General features: G+C 46.7%; 1 protein-coding gene across 2 annotated transcripts in view; it reads right to left on the reverse strand.

The window, feature by feature from the left end:
- Window positions 1-202: 202 nt before the first annotated feature.
- GRB2 (growth factor receptor bound protein 2) overlaps window positions 203-24992 on the reverse strand; it is a 64019-nt gene continuing 39229 nt past the window's right edge. For both annotated transcript variants that reach the window (XM_024553659.4, XM_045190094.3), the window contains exons 3-6: window positions 12220-12317; window positions 6317-6439; window positions 3157-3325; window positions 203-2367 (exon numbers count right to left, since the gene is read on the reverse strand). In XM_024553659.4, the coding sequence (XP_024409427.1) occupies window positions 2182-2367; window positions 3157-3325; window positions 6317-6439; window positions 12220-12317 (576 nt within the window). In that variant the 3' untranslated portion in view covers window positions 203-2181. The remainder of the gene's footprint in view (window positions 2368-3156; window positions 3326-6316; window positions 6440-12219; window positions 12318-24992) is intronic.

A 24992-nucleotide genomic window follows, 5' to 3' on the forward strand; every position in this document is an offset into this window, starting at 1 on the left:
GGACGAGCTCCCCCAGCATTCCGGTAACAGCCAAGTGTGGGCATCACTCCTGGAGGGGCCCACAGGGACCCCCGTGCCCTTCCAACGAGCTGGGTGAGTCAGAAATAAGGTCTTAAAGAGTCCTGACTCCCCGACCCAACCCGACATTTTCAGGTTTTTACTGTAAGGCGGGGGATGGGGGATGGTAAGAAGAGATACAGAGTGAAGAAGTCATTGTATGTTTATTATTCACAGTTAATCACTACCTACCAAATTCTGTCCGCAGAGTTAAAGGATTAAGTACATAGATCTTTTTATTTAAACACTGATTTGTTTAAATATATACACACACAACTCAGTTCAGCAAGGCTGCACGATATACACCAATTCCAAAACAAGACAATCGGACTGCCCAGGTGCGGAAAGCCAGGTTCCTCTCGTCACCTGCGAGGAAAGGAGACGCCGTCCGGGAGGGAGCACGGGGAGGCCGGAGACTGTCCAGAGGCGTGGCTGCCTCCCAGGTCTCCGAGCGCTCCGGGCTGAGTCTGGATCCAGAACCAGAACCAGAGTCCGGGGAAACTCCAACGGCCGTTTCTGAACCCCAGGCTGTCACCGACAGCCAGTCCCAGTTTTGCTGGGGGAAGGGCACTGGGGGGAAAAAGCTCATAGGCACGTCACTCCGAGGGACAAGACACCAACCGCAGGTGGACGGAGCGCTCTTCAGTGGCTTCAGCTTCCTGTAGCTCCAGTCTTCCCTTCCCACTGCTCCTGCTCCACGGAGACATTTCCTTTTGGGGGGCGGGGGGGGTGGGTGCTGGCGTGGAGCAGCTATGAACACAGCCCGCTGTGAATGGAGACACGAAAACCGCCCAGCTGCTTCTTGAACGCTGCCCGAAGGCTCACCTGGGCAGGTCCCGTGGGGACACAAAGGTCAAAGGCATTAACAGACAGCCCTGGTCTCCAGAGCAGGGAAAGTGAAGAGAAGACTCCCGTCCTGCCCCAGTGTGGGAACAGGGCGTGCCCTGACACTGAGGGAGAGCAACAGTGTGAATCCCCTGGGCTTCCCTGTGTTTGAAACTTGCTGGCTCCGAGGGTTTGTATCAGCGCGCCTCTGGGGATGAAGAAGGTGGGCAGACAACACCTGAGACAGCAAGTCAAGGACGCTGACTGCTCCCTCAGCCAGGTCCAGTCCAGGGCGGGCAGAGCTGCGGCCTGTCCTCTTGCCCTGGCAGCTGCTCACACTGCTCCCTGGGGCAGCAACTCTAGACACCGGGCTTCTGCTCCCTTCGACTCCCGGGGGCTCACAAACAGCCAAGCTGACCCCTAACCACTCCTGGCTTGGGAAAGGAAGAAGGCCCACATCCTCTTCTACCTGTCTCTTCTTCGCTACCTTGTTCTCCCCTCCCCACCGAGGGAAAAATATTTACACAGAGCAGGGGACAAATCGGCGGAAAAGCTCTGGGCTGCCTTTAACTTACTGCAAAACAAAACAAATGAAAAACACCACTCATGAAGCAACCCTTGAAATAAGGAAAAAGGCACTAGGAAAAGACAGCATGCTCAGTAATACCATTTGGAAGGGAAAACAATGTGAAGAGAGACACAGGTTTTCAGTTGAGCTTTCTCAGGAAGTCAAGAGGGGAACGCTCCTTCCTCTCACCCCCACCCTATGTCCAACTCTGACAACATACACAGGTGGGGGCCGAAAGGTTGCTCCCTATTCGCCCCGCCCCCGGCAGCAGCACAGAGCGAGGGCTCCCCCCGTCGTGTGCATGTACACGGAGAGCCCCGCAATGGCTGTTCTTTCGGTCATTCCGACTCAGACATTTTGCATAGAGGAAATACCAGCCCACTTGGTTTCTTTTCTTTTATTATTGGCATCAGCTAGGACTATATGTGGCGTTAAATGTCATGCACTGATGGACAGGAGAGGGAGATGGAAAAAAGGACAAAGGAGAAATAGGAGTAGCGGTGAAAATCTGTAATAAAAACTCTTTTTCTTAATTTATAGGTAAGTTTTGGCATTGTTATATCCAACTCCCCTCCCACCCCCCAAGTTCCAACCGAAGTGAGAGGGTCACCAGGTGAACCGCCAGGTGTTCCGAGCTCCCTCACAGGCTGCTGTGAGAGGCAGCTCGTGGGTTTAATTCTTTGTATATGTTTTAAACTTTTCACTTTCTTTAAATAATCTCTTCTTGATCCTTAGACGTTCCGGTTCACAGGGGTGACGTAATTGCGGGGGAACATGCCGGTCTGCCCGTGGCAAGCCCCTTTCCACCAGTTGGGGTCTGAGTTATCCATGACGTGGATAAAGTCTCCCCGACGGAACCCCAGCTCTCCATCCTCCTGGGGGTCAAAGTCAAAGAGGGCCTGGACGTACGTTGGTTGCTGCAGAGGGGCGGGGAAAACACACACATGGCATCCTGAGCGAGGCCAGCCCCCGGTGAGTGGGTCTGGTGATGGGGGGAAACAGCTGTGTGCCAACGTCTCCAGGTTCCTGAAATACCCCCGCTTCTCCCCCCTCTCCCTGTACTCTACGAGGTCCGAGTTTGCTCTATGTGGGGGCGGTGCGACCTTTCTCCTGCGCTCAGAACCATCAGGGCAGCCCTCAACTGTGGTGCCGCTTGCACCGTGTGACTGAGCAGAGAGCAGCAAGTACAGCTTTAAGGGGAAAGACCTTCAGAAACAGCCATCAGGTTTTATGTAAAATCCCAGGATTTGAAAATGCTTCAGTTCCTATCACTCTATTACTTGTAAAACCCTGAAGGTTTTAGGGAGTCAGAAAGTCAGAGCTTGAACAAATAAGGTGGCCCTTAGCACAGCACGTGAGCAGAGCCCCAGAACTAGGAATACAGAAATGAGCTCGGTCTCCCTCCCTCCCAGTGTGACTTTCCTCACCCTCTGCTTCCAGGGAAAGAGCACTGGAGAGTGTGTTAGAGACACGCCTTCCTACAGACACAGGTGGTGAACTAGCAAAACAATGCCCTGGGGGAACAGCCTCTGGAAAAGGCAAAACCACTGGTATTCTATTTCAGATTCAAATCTTTAACATGAATTAAAGGTAACATTTTAAATGTAGAGCATAAAAGCACCAGAAGCAATCCTTTGAAGAGGTGTCTGCCTGAGGAGCTGCTTTCACTGCTAAAAACGATCCCACCTCTCTCTAAGGAAGCTTACCTGTGGCACCTGTTCTATGTCCCGGAGAAATATCTGCTGGTTTCTGGAGACGGATGTAGACCTGTGATAATCTACAAGCTCATTCAAAGAATTGAACTTCACCACCCAGAGGAAATACTTTCCGGCTCCGTCTCGGAGCACCTTGAAGTGCTGCACGTCATTTCCAAACCTGGGGAGGGGCAGGGAACACACAGGAGACCAGGTCAGGGGGCTCTGTCCTGGCTATCCCCCAGGGCCACCTGCCCACCGAGGAGGCAAAGTTCCTCACAGCCCAGGGACCAGGGCCACAGCAGAGCAGGACTCCTGGCTGGAGGGCGAGGATGCCCCCGCTCCCCGGAGACCCTTCCCTGACTGCCAACTACCAGTGACATTCTGAAGACACCTGCAAAGAAAAAGAGAAGTTCCAACCTATGGCATGTTCCACAGGGTACCAAATGAAAGAAACACAGCCTGTTTAAGGCAAAGAGTGTGATTTAATAACCTGTTCCAGTTAAAAAAAAAAGAGAGAATTAAAACATTACGTGACTTTAAAGACTACAAAGGTGGGAAAGGAAATAAGTAAGGTATGAAGAGGAGGAATTGGACATAGTTTCAACAGTTCTCTACCTGGTAACAGCTCAGTCATGTGTTCCATTCAGGGATTTTAATTCTACTCATGGGAAAAAGGTCTCAGAACAAAAAAACACACTGGGACGATAAATAAAGGGGCCCAGCCCCCACCCCCACCAAGACAAGTCTTCTCTATCACCCGGTAAAAGCTAAGTGCTCCCTTTACACTGGCCCACGGCAGGAGCAAGAGCCTGGCTGGGCGGAATGCCCCCCATCACAGCACCACGAGGCCAGCCCATCGGCTCAGCGACGGCTCTGCCTGTCCTGCTCACCGCCCAGTCCTCAGTGTCCACACCAGTGCGAGCCCTCAGAAGGCACTCTAGGACGGCCTGTTCAATGAATGAAACTAATCTCCCAATCCCCAGTCTTAAACGCTAAAGAAATAAAATACTTCTTAAAAACAACCCAGCAGGTGGCAGCACTGAGCTTCTAGGAAACCACAGACAAGGAGATGCCAAGTACTCAGAAACAGTGCGAGGAGTCCTCACTTGAATGAAGTCCACAGGTTCTGCACCTTGAAGGGAAACGACTTATAACGAAACCGAGTTTACCACAGGTGAATTCACAGAAGCAAGGGTTAAAGAGCTACCACATCTCATCAATGTCATAATGCAAGGACCTGCAGTATTTCACGAGAGAAAAAAAGATGGGTGAGGAGAAAGCATTATGAGGAAGGACAGACTCGAATGACACTTTGGGCCCCACAGAAGTGGCGGCCACCATGCAGTGGCTGGTTTCTGAAAGGACTGCAGTGGTCTGCACCATCTTGCAACGAGAGAAACACTGCAGAGCCCTGGCTGGTGTGGCTCAGTGGATTCAGTGTTGTCCCCTGAACCAAAGGGTTGCTGGCTCGATTCCCAGTCAGGGCACATGCCTGGGTTGCAGGCTGGGACCCCAGTTGGGGGTGCACAAGAGGCAACCACCACTGATGTTTGTGTCCCTCTCTTTCTCCTTCCCTTCCCCCCACTCTGGAAATAAATAAATAAATAAATAAATAAATAAATAAATAAATAAATAAAATCTAAAAGAAAAGAAAAGAAAAGAAACACTGCAGAGACGACATTCTTGAACCCCCTTTACCCCATCTTTGACCAGGATGGTTAATGACGTCGGTTTCAAATGTTGTTTCTCTAACAATAAATACATGAACTCCTCCAACTTTGTACTGGATAAACTGGAGTGGTGTGGGAGCCCCCCGGCAGCCACCACGCGCAGAGACTGATTAGTGGTGCCCAGGCAAGGCCCTCAAATGCATGCTAACCAGTCCGCCGCACCCTTCTTGTGTCCCCGTCCTTGCAGTTTGAGTCACACTGGGTCAGGGTAAGACACAGGGAAAGAGGGAGGAAATGCACTTCCATCTCAGGCGCTCTTCACCAGACCCTCATTTGCATGCATTTAACCAAGCACAGCAAGAGCCACTGGGCGTGTGGGGGTGTGGGGGAATGTCGGTACCTTCCACTCACTTGCTGTGAGCCAAAACTGCTCTGAAAAATAAGGCTTATTAAAAAAATCCATTGTTAGAAGAGAAAAGAACTCACATCCCAGTCTGATTTTCTCATGTCGGGATGAAGAACTGTGCTGGTAGCACAGATGTAAGGTATTGCAAATACCACCTGAAACCACCTCCCGTATATTCACTGAGGGAAAAAATTCTAAATTTAAATCTATGTTTCAAAAAACCTACACTTTAACCACACATTTGGACTTGAAATTAGACAAGATATTCAGTTGAGTTTTGAAAGTAAAGAAATCTTTACGTCATTTAAAAATGGCAAATAAATTCTTATAGCCTTCATTTTAAAAAATCAATTTGAAACTGAAGAGGGTTCTCTGTCACAGGAAGGATGGACTGACTCGTAAGATTCCTGGGGTAAGGGTTCCTGAGAAAACATGTTATTAACCAGAAAAGGCCTGACCCGAAATACATGGAAATGACAAGTTGATTTCAACACCCTTAGGTCCCGAGTGGGGGCTGATTTGCTTAGAACCCTCTAAGCTCCAATTTATGTTCTCTGTAACTCCCAGGGTGACACCACTTCCTGCCTTCCCTAGTCCCTGTTCCCCAGCTCCCTTCCGCATTTAAATTTACCAGGAGGGAAAGCAGAAACCCCCCAAACCCTTGTGGTGATCTTTTAAATGAACGTTTGAGCAGCCTGGGCTGGTGTTGGCAGATCTACGCCAGGGAGCTGGGGAGGGCTTGCGAAGGCAGGCATGGCCACCAGGCAGCCATTAAAGAGCGTTGCAGGGGGCCCATGGAGGGCGGGGTGCAGGGTGAGGAGAGCGCCGTGGGCACGGGCACACGGAGGAGTGGGGGGATGAGGAACACAGGCGAGTGCACGCTGTCTACGGCTGCCGCTCAGCAACCAGACAGATTCCACGGGGAGCCTAGCCCAGTGCTGCTAGAACATGTTTTTAACAGGGGCCAGAAATTAGGACTTTAGTGTAAAATCTTATTTGTAAAATACTGCTTAGGCTAAACCCTACCAGTGTGCAACATCTGGCATGCGTCACCAGACCCTGGTCTATGGGCACCAAAGCGGGGAATACTCACTTGACTGAGAGGGAGAAATCCCCAGGAGCGCTCTCACTCTCTCGGATGAGGAAGGCCCCGTCATGCCGCTGTTTGCTGAGCATTTCTTCTGCCTTGGCTCTGGGGATTTTGCCAAAAAACCACCTAAGGAAGGAAGGCAAGCCAGTCAACATCTGCTTCCCCAGAAAGAAACGGGCTATGCAGCCTCTGAAATGGGAGCAGCAGAACACTCCTTGCCAGGGGAAGGGCCTCCCCGCCCCCTTCAGTCTCACTGTGCCGGTCAGGCCCTCCTCTGAGAGGTGGACCACCTCCCTCACGACGACTTCACCCTACCCCACTCTCCAGAAAGGGACCCATAGGGCATGATCGTAGGCCACTTCCTCTAGAGGAAGACACTTAAAAATAGGACTCCAGGACCAAAGCCCACCGGGCTGCCTACTGACTCATAGCAAGGCACGGGGAAAGCCCCGCCTATTGACTTGAACCACAGGAGGGGACAGGTTCCTTCTTGCAGCCATCTGATAAGGTTGAAGCTTTGCTACAGTGGGAAACAGGAGTAGGAAAGTTAAAAGGCTCAGAGGTTGGAGACAGGGCTGCTTCTCGTGCCAGCCCAAAGGGAAGAGGTTCTGGCTGAGCAGGCAGTCGTAACTAAGGCTGGCATTCCTCTCAATGCTAGACTCTGTCGTCCCTGCTCCAGGTTTAGCTTCTGGGAGCCGTCAGGGACATCGTAATTTACCATGTGCATGGGCAGCTAGTTACAAAATGTGACTTTTCATTTGGAGCAAGTCAGACCCTTTTGCTCCCAATGCTAATTCACCTTGGCCACAAGAAAAATAGGGTGAATTCACAGAAAACTGTGGGAGCAACTGGTTTGTGGCTTACCAGGAGGAAGAAGAGGACAGTCTGAAAAGGCTTCAAGTCCCAGCTGCCTAAGCATTTCACATGAAAACCATACTAATTAGGATGGATGAACTGCGAAAACAATGTTCTCCTTGCAAAGTTGTCTTTACTGTACTGTTATGATTATTTTTAAAAAGCAGCCATGTTTCTTAGAGCTAATGAAGACCTACATGCTTCGTTAAACTCCTAACATGGTAACTTACATTCATTAAATATACAAACTATAATAACAACGGTACAGAACAGTCCATTAACCTCATTTACGTATCTCTCACTTGTCAGCAACTGCATTGACAAGAGGTCTCTAAGAATACACTATACTAAAATTCAAACAGAGAGATATGAGCAGGATACATTCAGAAATTGCTATTAGTAACTTTTAAACATTCCTAAATCTACCTACTTGTGTCTTTCTCATTTTGCTTTTCTAATGCCAAGCTGCTGAGGAGCTGGTACAATCTACCTTCCTGCTTCTACAAAGAACTCAAGGGTAAGTCCTCCAGCGCCTGGAAGTCAGGCCACACAGAAACATCACATATTAATAGTTCCAGTTATGAACAACAGCTAATAGCACTGAGACCACGTAGATATTTCCTATTTTAATCTCCGGTGCTTTCACATTTGTAAGGTGCTCGCACACACAGGCATTTGCCTGGGGTTGGGGGGCAGTTACTCAAGAGCCACACTTTCCTCCTAAACCCCCAAGATCATCCCAGCAAGAAGGCATTTTACTCTCCTGTCCCGCTATTTAAAACATAAGTAATAAGTTAAACTAACCTGGATGTGCATGCAGTAAAAATAAAAAGCTAGACTCTTCCCTCAACCTCCCCAGGGGCAGCAGCTGCTGGCAGCTGTGTGTGTATGTCTCTAGACCTCCCCCGATGGTGTAGACAGACAGACAGACAGACAGACAGATATGGCTGCAGGGCTTTCTTGCCCCCAGCTTAAAATGAACTCAGTTTTATTTTCAACTGAAAAACAAACACTGCCGTGAAGGAAAGCATGCTAACTGGAATTTATACAAAGCAAACACACCCCTGTTACAAGCGCCTGGACTGAAAAATTAGAAATTAGTGGGAGACGTTATCAGGCAGATACTTCTTCTGTACCTGTGCCATCACTAAGCACGTGCACACACACACTCGGCCCGACCACGGACGTCCCGCAGCATAAGGGTGAGCACACTATGTGAGGAAAGCCATCACTCTCAGTTACAGTTAAACACCGTCACCCTACCTTCCACAGCATTTTATACTGCTTCTACGTTTGATTAGCCTCTTTTAATGCGGATATTTATATGTAACTACGTGGCTGTGGTCAAAATTTTGAAAATCTTTAAAAAGATGGATTTATACCACAACACAAATAGCAAAGGAGAAAGCTAATGGGAGAAGGCTGCTTATTTTGCAATTTAATTCCTGACTGCATCCCATAGGCTCCCACCCATTCGAATTGAATGTGAAAGCACACAGCTGGGTCCGCCCCCAGGATCTACACCTCGTCTTGCAGCACTCATGCAAACAATCACTTTGTAGTCTTTGTTCAATGTATTAACTCAAATGAGGTAATAGGTCACAGTCCATTCTAAACTTCCCTCTTTCTAACAAAAACTAAAGGTTTCGGGGTGGGATGGGGAAGAGGAAGGGGGGAAGAGGAAGGAGGGAGGAGGGGCAGAGAGGCCTGGTGCTCTGTGCTCTCCCACAGCTACGAAACTGACACCAACTCTGCACTTACGGGGGTCCAGCCACAGAGCAGGCCCCTCACAGAAAACGTGCCTGGAGGACCGAACACCACATAGGTACAAGGTCACGTTCTTTTTTAGCAATCCACTCAGAGCTTGGAGTGGATTTTCAGCCAGAGTCTGTGATCGGCACCTGTACTGGATGCTCCCCGATCAATTATTCATGGTTCTTTAGAGTGGGGAACCAGGCACGAGAGTGACTCTTCCTCAGAGGGTGACCCACCAATCAGCTCAGTAATCACAACTTTCCATGAAGGGGGCCTTTCCTATGTTTTCTTAACGGTTGGATTTGAAACGCCTCTGGTACTGAAACAAAGGAAAACAAGGACGCAGAGGCACAGGCATTTTTATTTAATACAAACATTACAGTATGATGTTCTGCTAAATTCCCTTTTTGCTTGGAAATACGGAAAAAAAAAAAAAGAAACTTAAGTTGATTTTGTTGTCACTGGATTTAGCGCTGGAGTTAGAAAACCACGGCCCTTGGCCTAAATCCACCCAGTCGTTGTACAGCCCACGATCCAGGGCTGTTTTTACAAAGTTCAGAAGAAGAACGGGTGCTGTGGCGGAGCCTGCGCGCGGCGCACAAACACTACGGTGCCAGCACTCACTCTCTGGCCCTGCACAGGAGTTGGGCTGAGCCGTGGCCCACGTCGAGGGTGGACTGAAGGAACAGGGCACACACGGTATTTGGCTTCCGGGGGCTGAGGGAGGGAGGGCACACTGACCCACGGAGCCCCTCCCACTCCCAGGAACCATGCCCCAACTGCTTCTCCCTGAGGAGTGCATGGACGATGCTGCCCGTGAAAAGCCCACACAGCCCCTAGAGCAAGTACCGACGCTGAGCGGCTGTGAGAACACAAAACTGTGCGCAGCACACTTCCCAGGGGTATAAATGCAGAAGATACAAATTCTCCAAGGAATCTAAAAAAATCTTTGGTGGGGGAGGAGGAGGAGAGACCAGACTCACATAGTTATGAAGATGTAAGACAGTACAAGTTCCAAACAAAAACTAGAAAAAGTTTATAAATTAGACTGATCTTCCCCTTATAAATCACTTGATGGTTTTCTATCAAGCCATAATAAGGTGCTTTGTTCTTCTTGAAGTAAAAAGACATTTCTTTAGTACGTCCCAGTTTCTTCATTACCAAATTGCAGGGCAACCCAACCTTCTCTCTCCAGGCTAAGGCTTCCCGATGTGATCTCCCAGAGAGCTCCATGTTTACTACATGGAAAATTTGTTACACCGCAATTTAACTCCAGCACCTCACTCCCCAGCACCTAGCGCGGTCTCTGCCACCTAATAAAAACTGTGTAAGAGTTTACTGACCAAGGCATGAACCAGCAGACAGCTCTATGGTAAAACCCCTAATCACTTCTTACATTTTAGAGAAAGTGAAATCATCTTTAAAAAAAAACCTATTTTATTTTTTATTTCAGAGAGAGGAGAAAAGAGGGAGAAAGAGATGGAGAGAAACACTGATGTGAGAAACACGGATGGGTTGCCTCTCGCATGTGCTCTGACCAGGGACCGAATCTGCAGCCCAGGCATGTGCCCTGCCCGGAACTGAACCAGCGACTTTACACTTTGTAGGACAACGTCCAACCAACTGAGCCACACCAGCTGGGTTGCGAAATCTTTTAAAAAAAGATTCAGTTCACAAGGTAGCATTTGGCCCACATTTAATTGCTAGTGATAGTTACCTCTGAAAGCAGTATGTATATGGGAAGAAACTCATACATTGTTCTATAGTTTTCTACACTGTGAGTCTTTTCGAATGAGAACTATATTCATAAATTAACAGCACTGAAATAAAAATACTAGAAGTGTTCCTAGCTTGCAGGATAAAGAGAAATAAACGAGACAATCTTGAAGGCCCCTTCGAGTTCTGTAACACGCTCTGTGTAAGTAAGGTGGAGTTAATATCCTCCTCTGGTACTTGAGGGAAGAGAAAGGACAGGTGCTTCAGAGCGGTGACAAGGAAGGTGAGGGATGAATGGGCTGGTATTCTAAGTGGGTCAAGTCATGTAAAAGCCTTATCACTTGTGGCCCTGGCTGGGCAGCTCAGTTGGTGAGAGCGTCATCCCGGTACATAAAGGTTCGAACCCCAGTCAAGCCACATACAAGAATCAACAAAGGAATGCATAAATAAGTGGATCGATCAATCAATCAATCTCTCCCCTCTCAAATTGAGAAAAAAAAAAGTCCTATCACTTGTGTTAAACCAAGTAGGAGAATTTCGTCATGTCTCAGAGGCATTCTAATCTGAACACCGAAAGCCTCAGCCCCCCGACATACAGAGCGTGGAAAGATGGCTTTACTGGCAGGAGCACAGCCAATGAAAAGAGGTGGGGGGTGAGGGCAGGAGGACAGTGGTCTGTAAGGGTCCCAGGGCCCCATTGTGTCACATATCAGTATGAACGGGAGGGGCTCTAAAACAGTATGGGAAGAAAACAGCTCCGCGCTTCAGCAGCTCTGAGTAGGAGAGCACTCTGCTTTCTCTGAAGGCAGAGCACCAAGTGGAGAGTGAGGGCAGTGAGTACAGGCCCATTATATGCCAAGCACTGTGCTTGGGGGATACAGAGATACGGTCCCACAGCATAATCGAACATACCAACATAAAACCATGGGGTAAGCACCCTTCCTAAGACTCAACCCCTCCCCTCAGAAAACCCAGAATTACAAAATATCTGGCCCCAAGGGTTTCATACAAAAAGAATTAAGGACCTGTGTAACTGTTGTTTTATTACCTGAAGATCACTGACAGTTATTATTAATTTAAAACATATATACTATTCTGTAATAGTATAAAAACTATTGTTTTAAATAATTATTTCATTAAAGATTACTAATTACTATTCACCTGAAATACACACTGCCATTGACTTGTACTACTGTTATACACTATTATTTTTTTAAATAAAGATTTTATTTATTTATTTTTAGACAGAGGGGGAGGGAGAAAGAGAAGGAGAGAAACATCAGTGTGTGGTTGCCTCTTGCATGCTCCCTACCAGGGACCTGGCCTGCAACCCAGGCAAGTGCCCTGACTGGGAATCGAACATGTGACCCTTTGGTTTGCAGGCCGGCGCTCAATCCACTGAGCCACACCAGCTAGGGGCCATTATAAACTATTTTTAACACGCAAAATCAATGTTTTGTTAATTCCCTGGGAAGACTGATATAAAAGTGTGACATGCATCTCAGTGATCTAAATTTTAAAAACATGGCTGGAAAAACCAGGCAGGTCTGACCCTTGGGGGACAGTAGAGCCCAACTTACGGATGTGGTTTCATTTCTATGTAATTCTTGGGAATGAAGCCGTCTTTCCCATTGAGTTCTGCCTTGTACCAGTTCTGATCACATTCTTCATTCAAAACCTAAAAAGAAATTAAGACAAGAAAGAAAATCGATCATGTCCTTTTCACTCTGAAAAGGGTAGCCGCTAAGACAATTATGCTGCCCTTTAGTTTCATTTGTAAAAGGTGTTATTTGAAGTATTATTAGGTACATGGATGCCAGAAAGACTGCCTGAAACTCCAAACAACCAGCATTATGTCAACCCTCACAGCTAAAAGGAAAAAGGAGAAGAAACTGTCCCTGGCAATGAGCGTTCAGGCTCTCGAGCGTCCAACAGTGAACTCGCAGTAGAACAGCAGGAGGGAAGACGACAGGGAATGGCAACAGGTCAGTTTGGGAGTGGAGATTCTGGAAAACAGCAAACGCTGACACGGCATTCTACTGAGTGAGCACAGGCCCAGAAGCGTGACCTCACTCCCCACGGTTACCAGCTAGAGTGCCCCCCCCACAGGCTTCCAGAGCCCGTGAGCGTCCTCTCCAACACTGCTCCCTGGGAGACACACGGGGAGGCTGGGCTGCGACACAATCATCTGCAGAGCAGCGACTCCAACCTTCTCCATCTCACGGCGCACACGAACTAAATACTAAATTGTGCAGCACACCAGAAAAGATTTTTTTTTGCCAATCTGACAAAAAAAAAAAAAAAAGTACAACTTTGATTCTTTTACACTGGACAGCTATTGTGTTGGCTACTGTCAACGTTTAAATTTGACAGTCTAAGGGAAAAGAGGTCACTGCCCTGACTAAACAGTCAGGTTTCGTGTGTTTAAAAAGTTCTAGCAGCCCTGGCCAGGCGGTTCAGGTGGTTGGAGTGTCATCTGCACACTCCAAGGTTACAGGTTCGATCCCTGGTCCGGACACACACGAGTATCACCCAAGGAATGCATCAATCAGTGGAACGAAAGGTCGATGTTTTTCTCTCACACATCAATAAATAAACTATTTTTAAAAATCCGTGGGTCACACGGGTTGAAAGTGGTTGCTGAGGAGTACTGTTAAGTTGCAGGAGAAATGTATGGATAGTATAAAGGCCACCCTTTGAATTCCAGATTTCTGAGAAACAGCAAAGGGCAGAAGGCATTTTTAAAAAGTATGTAACTTAAAAGAGAAAACAGAAATGTGAGCTGAACTCCAGAATGATGAACACAGGAAAATGTTGATACACTGGTAAGTGGTAGTCAATTTACAATACATTACACAACAAAGTTCTAACAGGAAGTTGCTAAAAGTCTGTAGAAATGCTTGAGTTGAGGCCCTGAACAATGTTGTAACTCATTGCTGAATCAGAACCCAGATTTCTTTAGAGTGTATGACGTGTACGTATTGGCATTGCAAAGTGAGACAGGACAGCAGATAACACTGAAGCAAATCAACAAACAGCCCTGCATCCAATGAGTCCGGGAGGGAATTTGCTCTGAACGGAGGCTATGTCCTGAAGAGTTTTACCCCCCTCGTGCCTATCTGTGATGCTGGCCAACCTCTGGCCCTCCGCGTGTAGGTCACTGAGTTTAAGTGTGCGAGATAAGGGGGCAAATTCTGTGAGTGTGAATTTGAGAGCTCTGAAACAAATCAGTGACTGGTGAGTCCCATCAGCTTCAGTGGTGAACACTTGTTTCTTTTCATCACTGTTCCCCTCTCCCCTAAAAAATCCTATTTTCTTAAATAACTGCAATGACACAAACTAATATATGTAAAATGCATTCATAATTTTAAAATCTGCATTTCAAAAACAAAACACTAAACTGTGCTATATAGCCAGCCAAGTTGTTCAGTTGCTAGACAATTATAAAATGCGTATGGAGGGCGATGGTGTGGGAGGGAGGCTGCTCCTAAGGTGCTCCCCGCCACGACACTGGCACCCCTGCAAAGTAGGACAGCCCCGCCAGCGTCACCCAAGGTGCTGTGACCTGAGAAGGGGCCGCCATCCCACAGACGTCACAGGGGACTCAACAACACAAGAGCAACGGAGCAATTTTAAAAGCTGCTTAAGCCAGGATTTTGTTATCTACCAAGAAGAAAGATTTGAAGAAAAATGTGGCCTGGTAATTACTTTATAAAGCATCATTCAATAATAATAATAATAATAATAATGAACTTTAGGTTTATGGAAAAGTATTTCAAATGTCTTTAAAATTCGTGCCAGAGGGGAGTCAGGAGGTGATTGTGGCCCACTGGCCGTCAACACAGAATAAGGTAATCACTTGGAAAGGGTCACTTTTAATTTAAGGATAACTGTTTCACGCCAGGAGTTCATATAGCAATACCTTCTTGTCACCTTTGCTAAGACAGAGGGCAAATTTGCCCCTAAAAAGTGAACCCCCCAATAAAAGAAACTCCAGGACAATTCCCAGACTCGGCACCAATTTATAACTATGATTTTCTGCAGAATAAAGTTATTGCTTGGTAGGTGCCCTGACCGGGACTGAACCCCCAACCCAGCCGTGAGCCCTGACCAGTTATCGGACCAGTGTTCTTTCACCTTATGGAACAAAGCAAACTGAACCCTAGTCAGGGCTAGTTTATTTTTAATGTTATGTGTATGTGAGTGGAGAAAATTTTGGTTCTCTGGAACATTCTAGAATCCAGAAAACCAAAATGTGGCTGTGCATGCCTCTAAGAGTGTCCCTGTTGACTGCAGGCCACCCCAGGAGTCACAGACCAGGTCTTTCCACCCACCCGCTCCACTGGTACATCAGCTTTCACATGCGAGCCTTGGAACTACGATGGCATAATTTAAAAGATATTTTAAAATTAAGTTTTATTCACACGTTTAAAACAGCGAAGGACACAAATTAACATAAGTGAGTCTAAAGCGGAGCAGAGAGAAAGGGACCGGAACCATATGTGGATAAGCTTGCACCTACGAAGACTGTTTAATTTGCTACAGTTTTAGATGAAAGCTCACGTCCTTCACAAGCAATCTTTAAAAGCCTTGTCAGAGCTCGGAGAATGAGGAAGCTGCTCCCTCCCACCACCATTTCCCCACGACAGAAGGCATCTCCTCCAGCACCCGTTCACTACCTCGTAACCAACTGACGGCTGGGCTCAACAACCGAGTTTCCATCCGTCCCACAATTCCAACGAGTGTTTTTAGCTATCGCCCCACAGCTGCATGTTCTATTCCAGCCTCCACATTCCCTCCAGCTATGACTTGCAGCCCCAGAAAATACTCTGGTCTAACGGAAGCAGGCTGATCGAGAGATGAGATTACGAAAGGAGGAAGAGAGAAGTTTCAGTGAAGTTTTGCTCTTTTTTGCAAAAAAGAAAAAAAGGATTAAAAATAACATTAGAGTCCAGATCAAGAAGAAACCTACAAGATGAGGAATGATGTGAAGTTTATACAGAATTAAAACCAGTGCAGTCAATGGGAGGGGACACATGGGGGCGTTCGAAGTGTTGCTGTTGTATTTCACGCGTGCTGGTCACCGGGCGTGTTCAGTCTTGTGAAAATTCACCAAACTGTGTACTTATACATAAACCTTTCAATATGTATGTCATACTTCAACTCAAAGTTAGAAATACTTCATCCAAGAGAACACAATAATACTACGGCCCAATTCACAGATAAGAAAAACATTATCAGGGCCTCATACACCTTGAGCACAAACTTTTCACATCCCCAAAATAAAGAGGGAAACAGAAAATAACAGTGACACTTGAGAAGCCCCCACGAAGATGCTTACCATCACTACTCTATGAAAGTGACACAGTCCCAGAAATAAAACTGTCTTCACCAGGGACAGCTCAGAGCATTCCAAGTGTTCTGTGCTGCTTGTCTGTATTATGTGATCCTGCTAATATTCCTCACTGCTGCTGCTGTCCCTCACCCCAGATCCGAGGCCATTCTAAAGGCAACGACAATTCCCATTTACACCAACACCAATTTGAAGCTTTCCAAATAGTTTTTTAAAAAGTGCCCTGGCTGGTGTGGCTCAGTGGATTGAGTGCATGCAGCCTGTGAACCAAGGGGTAACCAGTTTGATTCCTGGTCAGGGCACATGCCTGGGTTGCGGGCCAGGTCCCTAGTAAGGGGGTGCGTGAGAGGCAACCACATATTGATGCTCCTCTCCCTCTCTTTCCCCCTCCCTTCCTTCTGTCTAAAAATAAATAAAATTAAAAAAAAACAAACCCCAAAAGCCAAAAATACCACTGATAGCAGGTCCCCCTGCATTACAGAAATTCAACATAAGCCAGTGAGTCTTCCCCAGTGTCTCAAAAATTAGGCAGTCAATCCCCCAGGAGCAATACTGAAATACTGCCATGGCTTACCGGGGCTTTTTAAAGACTTAACCCCTAAGAAAAATTCTACAGGGCCCTGGCTATAGTAGCAGTGCTGGGAGAGCCATTTAAAATCAGTTCTCCTCACAGGTGCCCATTGTATATTTTATTGTGAACTAGCAGCGTGCTCTTCAGCTTCTTAGACTTCCTTAGTATGGATTACTGACTTGGCCCCAGACCGCACTGATTCATTACTAACATTTTAAATAAGTGCTTTATAACCACCACCTCCATCTGCTACAGTTTTTGCTCCACATGAAAAACATCTTGGCTACACTGCCTGCTCTAGTGTGTGCCAAATCATGAAAAACACCCACACTGTAGATAAGTTATTCTGAATTTTACTGATGAGATGACCAACTTAACGGTCGTTTAAGAAGTAAGGTTCCTGGTCCTACCAGAAACCCTAAATTGTTTATTCAAGCACACAGAAACAGCACTCAAGCTCATGCTGCCAGGCCTGTCTCCATGCTGAACAACTATAACCCCCAAAAAGACACGCCAAGCATGCACTGTTTGACCCGGTCAAGACCCTGACCCTTAAAGACTGGAAAGTTGAGAAGAACTGAGATGTATTTATGAGGTTTTAGAACCCTCCTAATTTTGGCAGACTTATAAAATTGTGTGGAAGCATCAAATTACGCTGTTTTATTACATGGGTTAAGGAAAATCTATTCATTTAAAAATATTTATGTATTCACCTGAAATCAAGGGGGTATTTCACGCTATGGTAATAACTTCTCTCAGCCAAAGTATTAGTATCTATGCCATGAAATGCTACACTCAAGTTCCCTTTAAAATGGGTGTTTCCACAAGATTCATTTTTATGGGAATCCAGGAAACCTAAATCCTTGTTTTTTTATAATACTTTCTTTTAAGAAAGGATTCTATTTACCAAACTAATGAAATCCAAAGGGCATTTGGTGGTGAGAGATGCTAAGTTTTGCCCTTTAAATAATTTTAAATGAAAAGGGGGGGGGGAGGTAGAAAGAAGGGAGGGAAGAGAATCCCCAAACTCCCAAATTCCCCACTGGTAAAATCGCTCATCACTTTTACACTGCTGCCATTGAACAGTCCCCCTTGCTCTTGCCCGCTCGATTTCTCTACCGTCACTAAGCAGCCGTCGTCAATGGAGATCCATTTGATGGGGAACAGCAGTGGATCCAAAGGCCATGGCCCACCACAGGTCCAGGCATTAGAGTTTAAGGCTGAACTGGTCTGATCTCAACCTACTCAGTACTCCAAATCAGTTCAAACATTGCTGTTTTTCTGTTAAAGTCTCAACCCACATCATTCCTCAGGCGGCATCCCAGTCTTTGTAGCTTGGCCACTATCCACTCACCTGTCCTTCTTACCCACGACCTCACTGAGCGAACCCTTCGGCAGTTCAGCCAGGCAGGTCGACGCAGCAGCCTCTCGGCACGCTGTGCTGCTCGTTTTCCTTCTTCCTCATCAGAGCTCACGACCAGTCTGGTCACTTTCCTCTGCTTCATTTTTGTGATATTTAATGGAGGGTCATGGTCAATAATAACATATTATTCCTTATGACATCTTGTCTACCACCACTTTATTGGTATGCTCTGGCTCCCTTCTAAACTAAACTGAATCCCCTTAAAGCTGCTCCGCACCCAATTTTCATGTGCATTCTCCATAGCTCTTCGAATGGCGTCTTGCATATTTTGAGGGACAGACTTGTATACGGGGGCTTTGTTCTAAGTAATGTACACAGTATCACAGCTAGCTGGGTGCAGAGACAATGGAATGAACACCACACATTATCCATGCTCATCCAATTCCTCGGTGAAAAAGAGTAACCTCTTAAACAGACCCTAGAAAGAAGGCCGACTGTCACGACTTTGCTCCCCAAGGAAGGAGAGGCTAAAATAAAGGAAGTGACCGAATGAGGCAAGCAGCCTTCCCGTAACGGAAGCAGCTCTGCCAAGAGACGTCAGGTGGAGGACCTCAGGAGGGGGCACACCAACTCTCTCTGCTTCTACTTTCTCCAAGAAAAAACGGTTACTCAGGTGGGAACATAAGGTGGGTGGATAGGGAAGGAAACTTCTGTATGAAGTGGATGAGGGAGAGAGGAGGCGCAGCTCTGTTTCCGTCCATGCGAATACCTCTCAGCATGAGGCCCTTCCTGGAATGTTCAGATGCCTCGTTCATGCCATGTTTGATGAGGGATTGACTTCTGCAGCGTGTTAATTTTAGAGCTACAACTCTTCCAACAAAATGTCTACGAAAGACAGTATGGAAGACTTGCAAATCTTTATTTTTCCACTGAATGGCAGCTAGGTGGATGTAGAGAGAGAAAAGAGGGATGACAGACACAGACACACAGGTGCATGCAAAATGATTATATTAAGGATTCAGGACCACTCATGCATTTTTTAAAAAGGAAGACTTCCATTATAATTTCATACATTCACAGATGTAGGAAGATGAACAATTAAGAAGACAACCAAATTACAGGATATTTCTCTTTTCTGATGAATAAACCAAATTGGATACTTCTACCAATTTCTCCAGGTTTAGCTGTCATTAGGAAAGCTGCTCAGGACATTTTAACAAAACAGAAGGTAGTTCACACTTACGTGCTACTGCTCCACCTAGACAAACCCAGAGGCAGTGAACCCTAAATGCGCAGTCACTGCCCCAAAGTAAACTCTTTCTACCAAAGGGGTACCAAGAGTCCATTCAAAACAACTGTGTGGCGCGTTCTGTGATTCGTGGAAGACATGCTACGTTGGGGTAGCTGAATGAGCAACAGAAGAGTGAAATGCTCTCAGAGCACCAGAATTTCGGCTGCAGGGAATGGGGGGGGAGGGGACAGAGAGAGAGAGAGAGACAGACAGACAGACAGACAGACATCAGGGAGTTTCAGGAGAGAAAATACTGTACATTTGAAAAATTCAGCAAGTATATGATAGCCTGTATGAGGCAAGTACCATGGGACAACCTCCGCCAGGTGAGCTGAGGACACAATGGATCCACCTCCCAAAAAGCCTTTAGTCTAATAAAAGGGCTAGTTGCCATACCATGTGACAAAGCAAGGAAAACTGGAATTATGGGTATGATGACGGCAAGCATCAATTCAACAGAAAATATCTGTGCTCCAAATATCACAGAGAAAGACCTAATTCCCATTTGGGGGATGCAGGGAAACTTCCCGTGTGAAGCATGAACTAGGTTATATTCTTTGCTTGCATCTGCAGGTCTGCTCAGCCTGTGTAAGGGCTGTGAGCGGAATGAAGTGGCGGACCCCCCAACTGGTATCACGCAAGTTCTCTCGGACACACTGCTGGCCACTGACTACAGACTGGTTAAGCTTCCTGACGTTGAAAAGTAAAACCTTTTACTAATGGTATCAGAACCTCCTAACTGGAAATAAACAAAATAATGTCAAATTTAGCTAATTAAAAAAAACAATCTTCACCTGATATGTTTTTATTGATTTGACCAGAGGGAAGAAGGGAGGGAGGGAGAGAGAGAGATGGATGTGAAAGAGAAACAACTGATCAGTTGCTTCCCATTTGTGCCCTGACCAGAGATCAAACCCGCAAGCTCCAACCAACTAAGCAACCAGCTCGGGGCAGCTAATTCTTTACTAATATATATTTGGCTACCGTCCATATTATCTTGTTTACTAACAGAAGGCTTTCAATCTTAGGTCAAGTTTTACAACCCTCTCCTCAAGAAACTAAGTGAAATAAAAAGCAAAGCCCCCAAGGCCCAGGGGAAGAGCAGTCACCCATTTTCTGAGGACGGGCAAACCTGCTCACATTCACCAGGTTTGCCTCTTAAGGTCTGCTTACTTCCTGCTGCTCCTGCATAATAAAACAGAACAGGAGCTCCCATCGAATCCACCCCCCATCAATGACAACAGAGTTTATGCAATTTTACTTAAGGCCTTATTGATTCAAGATGTGAACTAAAGTTCTACTGATTTACAGCTGTCCTGTGACCCAAGAGCCACCTCTGAGAATGTTACTGAAAGAAAAAACAAAGCAACATTTAGTCACTGAGCTAATCACTGTCAGCTGCGTAAGGAGCTATGCCTGGAAAACTCAAGGCCAGGGGTCCTCACACCTAAAATGCTACCACTCTAATCTAAAAGAGCTAGTACACCTGCATTTTCCACGTCTGAAGCAGGTACTCTGGCCTCAAATCAGGACAGTGTGTACTCACATGACAACGAGGGACTGGGGATGAAGTGCTAAGTCCTCACCCCATTTCCAGGGTGGAGGTGAGTGCAGGTAATTAAGCAGGTAATTACAACACTGAAGTGAAAATGTGGATTAGCGTTAGGTTAGGGAGCAGAACACAGAGGACCCAAAGCTAGCTTGGAGGGAGGGGGATGTGGTCAGAGAGTGAATTTGAGGGGAGACCCAAAGGATCTCCTGTGGTCTAGGAGAAAGCCTGCAGTATGCAAATTAGCAAGTTCAGGCTGGACTGCTAAGAATGATAATCAGAAGCCAAGGAAGAGTAACATTCAGGTTGCATTTTTAAAACACGTTTTCCTCCTCCCTGGCTGAGCTGAAACACCTACCTCCCAGGCGTAGAGAGGAGCAGAGCAGCCTGGGCCAGAGCAGACAGGACGGAGCAGCCCAGAACCACAGCTTGCAGTGCGAAGCAGCCCAGAGCAGGCCTGTCTAGCTGGAGAGGCCCTGCCCTAGGGCTGCCTCATAGCTGTGCTGTGCTATCTGGCAACTGAGCTGTTTTGCACTGAATAAAGTTTCCTCCTTCACCCGACACCACACCCCCCAAAATAAAAAAACAAACCCACTCCACTGTCTGTGCTGTGAGAACCCAGCGCAGAAAGACGACTGCAGCTGCCCAGGTGAAGGGTGACAGTGCTTGGACTGGGGCGGGCAGTGCGGCGGAGGGAAGGAGAGAGAGTCAGGTATTTTGGGGAGGTGGAATCAAAAGGGATTGATGACTAGATGTGGCTCAGTGGTCTCCCTTCTTAACCACCAATTTTTCTGAAAAGCTTTAGAAAAATGGCTATATAATTTTTTTCTTTTAAAGCCACCATGAGTAGAAGGCATAATCTCAAATACAAGGTCTGTCCAGAAGGTATCCAGCCAGGTACTATGAAAAATAAAGACATTTACTGAACAAGATACAAGTTATAAGAAACAATGTACATGGGTCAATGATGCCTCAGTCCCCTTCAAAGTAGGAACCTTGGGACCTCGCACAGTTCTCCCAGTCACCATCAGCTGCCCCATAGTATTTTCCTGAATCTCATCAATGGTCTGAAATCTCTTTCCTTTCAAAGGTGATTTTAATTTTGGGAAAAGCCATAGTTGCTATCCTCTAACAGGCTACACATTACCCCGCCCCTCCCTGTAATGGAGCTGTCATATGTTTAAACGACAAATGGTCATGGCAGATACTGTAGCCAGTCACTTCCTGTTGGTAATCACTCTGGTGAGGCTACTCCACTGCAGGAAAACCACCACATAACAGATAAGATCAGCCACCTTGCTTAGTGCCACCCAGAAAGCTGAAGACTCTTAGGCTGTACATCTTCAAGGACAGGATTTCATGTGGGCATGCCTGGAACAATGGAATCATGTGGCCCATCCCAGTCTCTGTGTCTATCACTCAGACATGTGACAGACCACTCCCCCCCTTTTGGAGGATCCCACTGGCGAAGGTGAAAACAAGTGAATGCTGAGTGATCGTGGTATGACAGTACTGGAGGGAGTATGAAAGGTAACATGGTTTCACCAAAAGCAGTTTGGTCATATATATTAAAGATCTGAGTCTTCCCACCTACTAACCTAGCCATTCTTAGAGGACCCCATCCTAATAAACTAACCAAGGATATGACCAGTGCATAAAGACTCGGAGCAGACACAGGGAGCCCCCATCTTGAGTCAGGGACCCTGCTAGGTCCTGGGGATACAGCAGAGAAGTGACCCTTACTTACAGCGGGGAGTTGACAGTAAGGGAGCTCAGGTGATTATGGCTTCAGGGTACAGTCAGTTCTGTGATAAAACGTTCAGGGGGCTTTGTAGGGGAGCACACCTTGGGCAACCTAATCTGTTCACACACAGAGATGGGTGTCAAGGAAAGCTTGCCCTGGCAGTAATATTTCAAATGAAGCCCTAGGTGTGGGTAGGTCTTAGCTAGGCTTGGGGGTGAGGATGGAGGACATGAATGAGAGTGTGGAGAAATATTCCAAGCAGAGGGAAAAACCTGAGTTGAGGCTTGTAGGTGGGAAGGGGTTTAGCATAGTCTAGAATCAAAATGCTGAGCTTTAGGGGGTTATGTGAAAAGTAGAGCCATGGAGGCCAGAGAGACAAAGAGATGGGCCAGACTGTGCAGAGCTTTGGCCAGTAGAATGAGGATTCTGGGAAATGACAGGCTGAATACGCTCGCTAAGATCACAATTCTGCTTTTGTGTGGCAGGCACATCTGAGGGGGACAGAAGGGGCGGCAGGGCTCCTGCAGGAAGCCAGGCAAGAAGGGAGAGAAATCTACGCTTGGGTAGGGGGAATCTGGCTGTTTTGAAAGACTCTCAAATAAACGTTAAGACACCCACACACAGTATTTTCAGAACCTAAATCCACTGCTCCCCCCACAAGGTCCCTCTCTGCACAAACGAGGTAGTCAGTGCAGGGTGAGATATCGAATTTCATGCCATTCCTAGGCTTCTCGAGGTGACATAATAAAAAGCTCAGATAAAGTTTAATTATCCTCCACCATATTTAAACAGAAGAAAAAGAAAAATGTATGAAAGGGATGATCCCGTAGTTGTGAAGATCCCATTTTCTGAGAATACAGGGAATGTTTAATTGCTATACAATTACAAATGGCAACACAAAACTGACATTACTTTTCCACACAACCAATTCAAATAGATATTTAGTATTCAGAAAAACTTTAGAATCTATGAAACTATTCCACTTTAACTAGTACACCCTGACACATGCTTATTCGATCACTTATACATTTCTCTACTTCCAAAATTGACATTAGAACTCTTACAAGACCCCAAGTATGGACACTTTCATCAAGAAAAATGGACATTAGAGCTCAGAACACCGACGTTTTCTAAGTACCTCCCTAATGGAACTGGAGACAAATATAGCTGTTGTTAACAGACAGGCTAAATGAATTACCCCTCCTCTTACTGCTGGGAGGGAGGCCTCTCTAGCAATTAACTAGCTCTCCTGGCCTCCTTCAGGCAGCTGCAGAGCGCAGAAAGAGCTGGTCTACCAAGAGGGCTGGGGTGGGGGCAGCGGAGAACACCCCCCTGCTTCAGGCTTGCACCATCTAAAGGAGACGAGCCCAGCCCTGTTCCGCCTGTTAGTTTTCTCGCTCTGAGCACCTACACACTGTTCCCTGGAAAACCAGCACTTTCATCCCACAGAAACGTCACAACCTGCAGAGAACAGAGGGACTAAGAGGAGTAAATAACAGGATGTATTAACGCAAACAACAGGCCTGTCAGGCCCTGGATTCCATGCTACAAGAACGACTTCCTCGTTTCAGGCGGCGCTGAAAGTGGCAAACCTATGTATCACTTCAGGACCCTGGGTCACACCAGAACTAACGGAGCAACAGCTGTGCTGCCTGGAGGTGTGAGGGGGGACCAGGCATTCAGGGTGCACCCTCTTGCCCACACTAACAGGCAGTTTCCCAACCCACGAAAATGACCAGACAGCATTCTGGTGACCTAAGGCTTGAGTGCCTGCAGCCCCTGATGGTATCATCAGACCTTCACGACCCCGTTCACGCGGTAGAAGGGTGCTAACGTCAAGCACAGCCATGCACAGCAGGCCCACCTGTAATGATCAAGCTATCAAATCTGAACCCAACAGAACCCAAATCCCGTTTTCTATAGTTGAATATTCATCATCAAAGTCACAGCTTACAGCTCTGGGAGAAAAAGTCAGGCTGGTTTAAAAAAATCATAGTTCCTTTATTGGATGGCTTTCTGCTTTTCCTAGAGTTCTAGCAGCCTTAAAACGTTTCTCCTTTTTCTTCCTTTCTGGTTTTATTACATGAAGTTATTACAACTTTTTGAGGATGGTATCAAATGTCTGGAAAACCCTTCTCCCTCTTCGGTAGATCTATCATCATTCTGGGATTTTCCTCCCATACTTTCCTCAGTTACACGCACTGATTCCCAGGTTTCGCATCTTCCTCATCCTTGGGTTTCACTACACTTTTCCAAGAAGGGGTGCGGGAAAGCAAGCATGTTGCGTCCTGGCATGTCTGAAAATGCCTGGGTTCTATGCTTATACCTGGGTGCTAGTTTGGGTACAGAATTCCGCAGAATTCTGAGCTGAACAGCAGTTCACCTCAGAGTCTGAAAGACACTGTTTTCTGCATTTGGAGCTGCTCATGCAAGTTACTGGCAGTCTTGTGGTCATTTGTTTATAAAGACTGGGGTGTCCAGC

This window comes from Desmodus rotundus, chromosome 9 (genome assembly GCF_022682495.2).
Source record: "Desmodus rotundus isolate HL8 chromosome 9, HLdesRot8A.1, whole genome shotgun sequence".
NCBI classification, from domain to species: Eukaryota; Metazoa; Chordata; class Mammalia; order Chiroptera; family Phyllostomidae; genus Desmodus; species Desmodus rotundus.